We start from the raw sequence: 5,519 nt of genomic DNA on the forward strand, positions 1-5,519 counted from the left end.
GCATTATTTTAACGAATACTGTTATATTTTTGAATTACATATCAGAATTAATTACTAAGAGAAAATACACAAGGAAAACACCTTCATGAGATCAACGACAATCTCAGCATGTTTGCAGATACAATTAATTTCTAAGGCATAGGAAATTGAGTAAGATTTAAGTAAAATTGAAACCTTAGAAGCAACTTGAAACTTCTTCAAGTCAGTTGAGATGATGAGCGCATGTGTTCACCGCGCGACGAACATGTCACGTGAAGAAAAAGCAGCATTTCCTGAGCGATGTCTCAGTGGTTTACAAGACATGGATGGCGGCATGAACGCATCTTCCATGGAACTATCCAACAATGATCTCATGGCGCCGAGCTTCCCCGAAGAGCTCCTGCGAGTTAACATGACAAACTTGATCGCGTACTCTGTCCTGTTTCCGATGGCAGCTGTGGGCAATCTCCTGGTCTTGAATTCGCTGTTCAACAACCGACGATGCAAGTCAAGGATTAACTTGATGATCTTAAACCTCTCCTTTGCGGATATGATCGTCACTTTCGTATTTTTGCCAGTCGAAGTGATTTGGAACCTGACCATTCAGTGGCCGTTTGGTGAACTTGGCTGTAAGGTGTACAAATTTTTCTCGGCTTTTGGATTCTACACGTCATCGATGATTCTGGTGTGCATTAGTCTAGACAGATACTTCGCCGTGCTGCACCCACTCAAAGTTAACGATGCGCAACGCCGGGGGAAAATCATGCTTTTCTTCGCATGGGTCATCTCAGCGTACATATCATTACCGCAGGCGAGTAGGATACGGAATTTTCGTATTATGCGAAGCTTATTATAAATTCAATGTAAATTTAGGATACGGAATTATCATCTTTAGCAAAGCTTTTTATGAATTCGATGTAAATTTTACGTATATTTATCATTAGGAGCAGAGAAAACATAATAGAAAATTACAGGCGTTTGTGATGAAATTTGAAGCATTGCTTCTAATATTGAAGAACCCAGATATTGCATGAATAAGACCACTAATGTGTTTATGTATCGTATATTTTATATAAATTTTCTTATATTAACTGGAAACAGCGTTGAGAGTGTTTGCAGTGCAAAAAATATATTACTATAAAATATCCAATGAATCGAAGATACTTAAATATTCGTTTGAAGTTCCGTAGAGTTTTCGTTGCTATTTTTTTTTTTGCGATGTTCCAGTTAATTTGAGCTGAGAATGTAAACTTCTTGGAAATCGGAATACGTCACATTATTCAATTAAATATTATAGTTATATTTAATTACCGTACACAAAGAACGAATGCATTGATTACAACCACATTTTGGTGAATATAATTTAAACTTTTGTACCACTGTTTTGCAGATGGTAATGTTCAGCGTCCAAACTCATCCCGTTCACCAGAACTTCAAACAGTGCGTGTCGTTTGAGTTTTTCGAAGGCATGCCGCATGCCAAGATGGTCTACACGATTCTCTGCATATGTTTCCTCTATTTCATGCCTCTCGCCATCATTCTTGTTGCCTACACAAGGATAATCATCGAGATTAGCAAGAAGAGCAAAGAAACCGAAGGTGAGACAGCTGTGTGTTAGAAATACCATTAGTGAGAGTGAGTAAGACAGCTGTGTGTTAGAAATACCATCAGTGAGGGTGAGTAAGATAGCAGTGTGTTAGAAATACCATCAGTGAGAGTGAGTAAGATAGCTGTGTGTTAGAAATACCATTAGTGAAAGTGAGTAAGACAGCTGTGTGTTAGAAATACCATTAGTGAGAGTGAGTAAGATAGCTGTGTGTTAGAAATACCATCAGTGAGAGTGAGTACGGTAGGTGCCTCACAAGCTAATGCTCGTTGTTGGTGCATGTTATAAATCACGATCATTCCCTCGAGTTCGGTCTCTCACGCCAATTTAATTTCAATTTGTACAGATATTGAAGAACTTTCGCCTTTTTTTTAGTTTAGATAATTATGAGAACTTTTGTTGATGGCTCAACTAGGGAAGGAAGTGAAACGACAAAAATATTGTAAAAAATTTATTTATTTGCATACGATGCACGACATGTTCCGAGTTAGTGAGTAAAATCATCTGCAACATGTATGTTTCCTGAAATACTGAGAGACAAAATCAGCCAATAAAAAAATAATTATGAACAATATCAATGTTGCAAGCCACCTTTAATAGGATATCTGATTTACACTAAATTTTGCGCCTCACAAAAAAAAATTCACAAATATCTTTGTAAGAAACAATTATACCCGTAAAAAATATAGAAATTTTATAAATAATATCAATAAATACGAATAAAACAGTTTTCGTGCAAGACACTCGAGCAAGTTATTCTATAGTTTTCAAACCATGGGTTTTGCTTTAAAACCCCGAAAAACCCTTATTAAGTCATGCAGCGAGTTTTCCTCTCCAGACGAGGAGTCCAAGGCAGTGCAGCAGCAGCATGGGGGGAGGATGCATTTGCGTCGCTCCAACCTGTCCAGCCTGGAGCGCGCCCGCACGCGCACTCTGCGCATGACTTTCATCATCGTCATCGCTTTCATCTGGTGCTGGACGCCGTATGCGCTCGGAACCATGTGGTCAGTCGGTTATACTAGACATAATTTAATATATTAATGAAAATTATTAGCTAAACATTATGCGATTCCTACATAATGGTAGTATTGCATTGGTTTGATGTCGAATTAAATTCATTGCATTCAAGATACTTATGTCCTTCAAACTACATAATTGTGAGAAACTTACTCCAATTTAGCTCAAAATACTTTATATTTCCAGGAACTTCATCGACAAAAGCTCCTTCGAGAACATGAACAAGTCCCTGCAGGACATGATCTTCCTGCTCGCGGTGAGCAACTCAGTGGTGAACCCGCTTGTGTACGGGCGCTACATCATCCCTTGCTGCCGCCACATCGGGCCGCGCAAGCCCCGCCCACGCCGCCACTCCCTGCAGCTGCAGCGTAACTCCTCCCTTGGCTGCAACGACGCCATCACCAGGGAGTCCTCGCCTCCACTTGGTGGGGTCACGTGTGTAGTGCTGGTAGATAATACGTATAGTTGGTGGGACTCGTGTAGTACTAGTAGATAATACGGCTAGTAGGGACTCGTGTAGTACTAGTAGAGAATACGTATATAGTAGTTGGGACTCGTGTAGTGCTAGTAGAGTAGAGGGTGGCCCAGTGGCTAAAGTTCCGAGTACCAAGATTGGTGCAGAGAGACGCGGGTTCGATCCCAGCTCTGTGCGCCAGTTTCTGGTCAGAATCAGCGAGGAGGCCGGGCGGTTAAGCACAGCAGAAGTGTAGCAGTGAGTTGCGAGTTCGAGACCGCAAAATGCTGTGAATGTTCTGCGATGTTAAGAATCGGCGACAGGCCTACGGCCTAATAAACGCTGAAACCGCTAATATAATTATTTATTATTAATACGTATAGTAGTTGGGACTAGTGTAGTTCTAGTAGATAATACGTTTAGTAGAGACTCGTGTAGTACTAATAGAGAATACGTATATAGTAGTTGGGACTCGTGTAGTACTAGTAGATAATACGTATAATAGGTGGGACTCGTGTAGTACTAGTAGATAATACGTATAGTAGTGTTAGTAGATTATACTAATAGTTGGATTAGTAGTGAAACTATCTGATATTATTTCTTTCCTTTAGATATTACTCTTGTTTTTAAGCCATGTTAAAAATATTTACAACGACTTGACTTGAAGAAGTAAAATAGAGTTGATTCGTGACCCATATATTCCAGACTTTGCGTTCATATATATTTAATTAAACTTAGTTGAGCTAAAATGTGGACGTGACTTGCAGATGTTAATTCTTTCATTTCCACAGGGCTGTATGTATAGAATTTTTGTCTTCCCTAAATAACAGAAATTTGTATTCAGCTACACGCAACAAATATTAACCAGTGGGGCCATACTTTCAAAAAAAGTTAGGAGATCGTAAGTTTATCAACCAATCATTGACGGCCTTTCCAGCATAATCCACTAATAATAGACAAGAAAATAGAGCGTAAGTACTTACGTTCACTTAGCGAGTTTTGAAGTATGGCTTTATGGTAGTACAGATGATGTCCGCTTAATTCCTTCCGGGGTGAAAATATTTGAAGACACAACGAGTCATGCACGTTAATTATTGATGAATGAGACTCGTGTAGTGCTGGTAGATAATACGTATAGTAGTGACTCGTGTAGTGCTAGTAGATAATACGTATAGTAGAGACTCGTGTAGTGCTGGTAGATAATACGTATAGTTGGTGGGACTCGTGTAGTGCTGGTAGATAATACGAATAGTAGTGTTGGTAGATAAAACCAATAGTTGGATTAGTAGTGGAACTATCTGATATTATTTCTTTTCTTTAGATATTTTTTCTGGTTTTTATGCTACCTTAAAAATATTTACAACAGGTAGACTTGAAGAAGAAAAATAGAGTTGATTCGCTAAATGTGGACGTTGTGTGGAGTTGAGCTAAAATGTGGACGTGACTTATAGAGGTTAATTATTTCATTTCCACAGGGCTGTATGTATAGAATTTACGTTTTCTCACAATAACAGAAATTTTTATTCAGCTACACGCAACAAATATTGACCAGCTTTATGGTAGTACAGATGATGTCCACTAAATTCCTTCCGGGGTGAAAATATTTGAAGACACAACGAGTCATGCACGTTATTGATGAATGAACCTCGTCTCTCCGACAGCTACGATGGTCTGCACTTAATGGCACGGCAGTTACGATGGTCTGCAGGTAATGGCACAATAGCTAGCTTTATGGTAGTACAGATGATGTCCGCTTAATTCCTTCCGGGGTGAAAATATTTGAAGACACAACGAGTCATGCACGTTAATTATTGATGAATGAACGTCGTCTCTCCGACAGCTACGATGGTCTGCACTTAAAGGCACAGCTACGATGGTCTGCACTTAAAGGCACGACAGCTACGATGGTCTATACTTAATGGCGTGACAGCTACGATGGTCTGCACTTGAAGGGACGGCCGTTACGATGGTCTGCAGGTAATGGCACAATAGCTGCTATGGTCTGCACCTAATGACACGACAGCGGATATGGTCTGCACTTAATCGCACAAGAGGTGCTATGGTCTGCATTTAGAGGCACGACAGCTACGCTGGTCTGTCTGTACGACGTAATGACACGACATCTACTATGGTCTGCACATAATGGCACAGCTGCTTAATGGTTTGCACTTAATGGCATAATGGTCTGCACTAATAGTGGTGACTCGAATTCGTAAGTCTCATTATCATTTATTGTGAACGTCATAATTATTTTTATTAAAGCCTTAAAGTCCGTTGAACACCATTTTTGTAGCTTCATGTAACCTTGTTAGCTAAAATTCAACTATTTACCTCAATGTTCATTATTATGCAATAATAAAATATTAAGCCAAAAATATTACCAATTTTCAATCATGAACAATATTTGTCTGATTTTTGAAAAATAAAAATCCAGTACACGACAAAAAATACTTTTACATTCTA

At 39.2% G+C, this 5,519-nt stretch overlaps 1 protein-coding gene across 1 annotated transcript; it reads left to right on the top strand.

The window, feature by feature from the left end:
- Nucleotides 1–206: 206 nt before the first annotated feature.
- LOC108667458 (adipokinetic hormone/corazonin-related peptide receptor variant I) lies at nucleotides 207–5,069 on the top strand (the record flags this gene model as incomplete). Its single annotated transcript, XM_018154483.1, is given in 5 exon segments — nucleotides 207–790; nucleotides 1,370–1,577; nucleotides 2,424–2,589; nucleotides 2,789–3,027; nucleotides 4,897–5,069. Coding segments are annotated over 5 exon segments (1,212 nt in total). The 3' UTR covers nucleotides 4,917–5,069.
- Between the last annotated feature and the right edge of the window lie 450 nt (nucleotides 5,070–5,519).

The sequence above is a fragment of the Hyalella azteca genome, unplaced genomic scaffold (assembly GCF_000764305.2).
Source record: "Hyalella azteca isolate HAZT.00-mixed unplaced genomic scaffold, Hazt_2.0.2 contig1742, whole genome shotgun sequence".
Lineage (NCBI taxonomy): Eukaryota > Metazoa > Arthropoda > Malacostraca > Amphipoda > Hyalellidae > Hyalella > Hyalella azteca.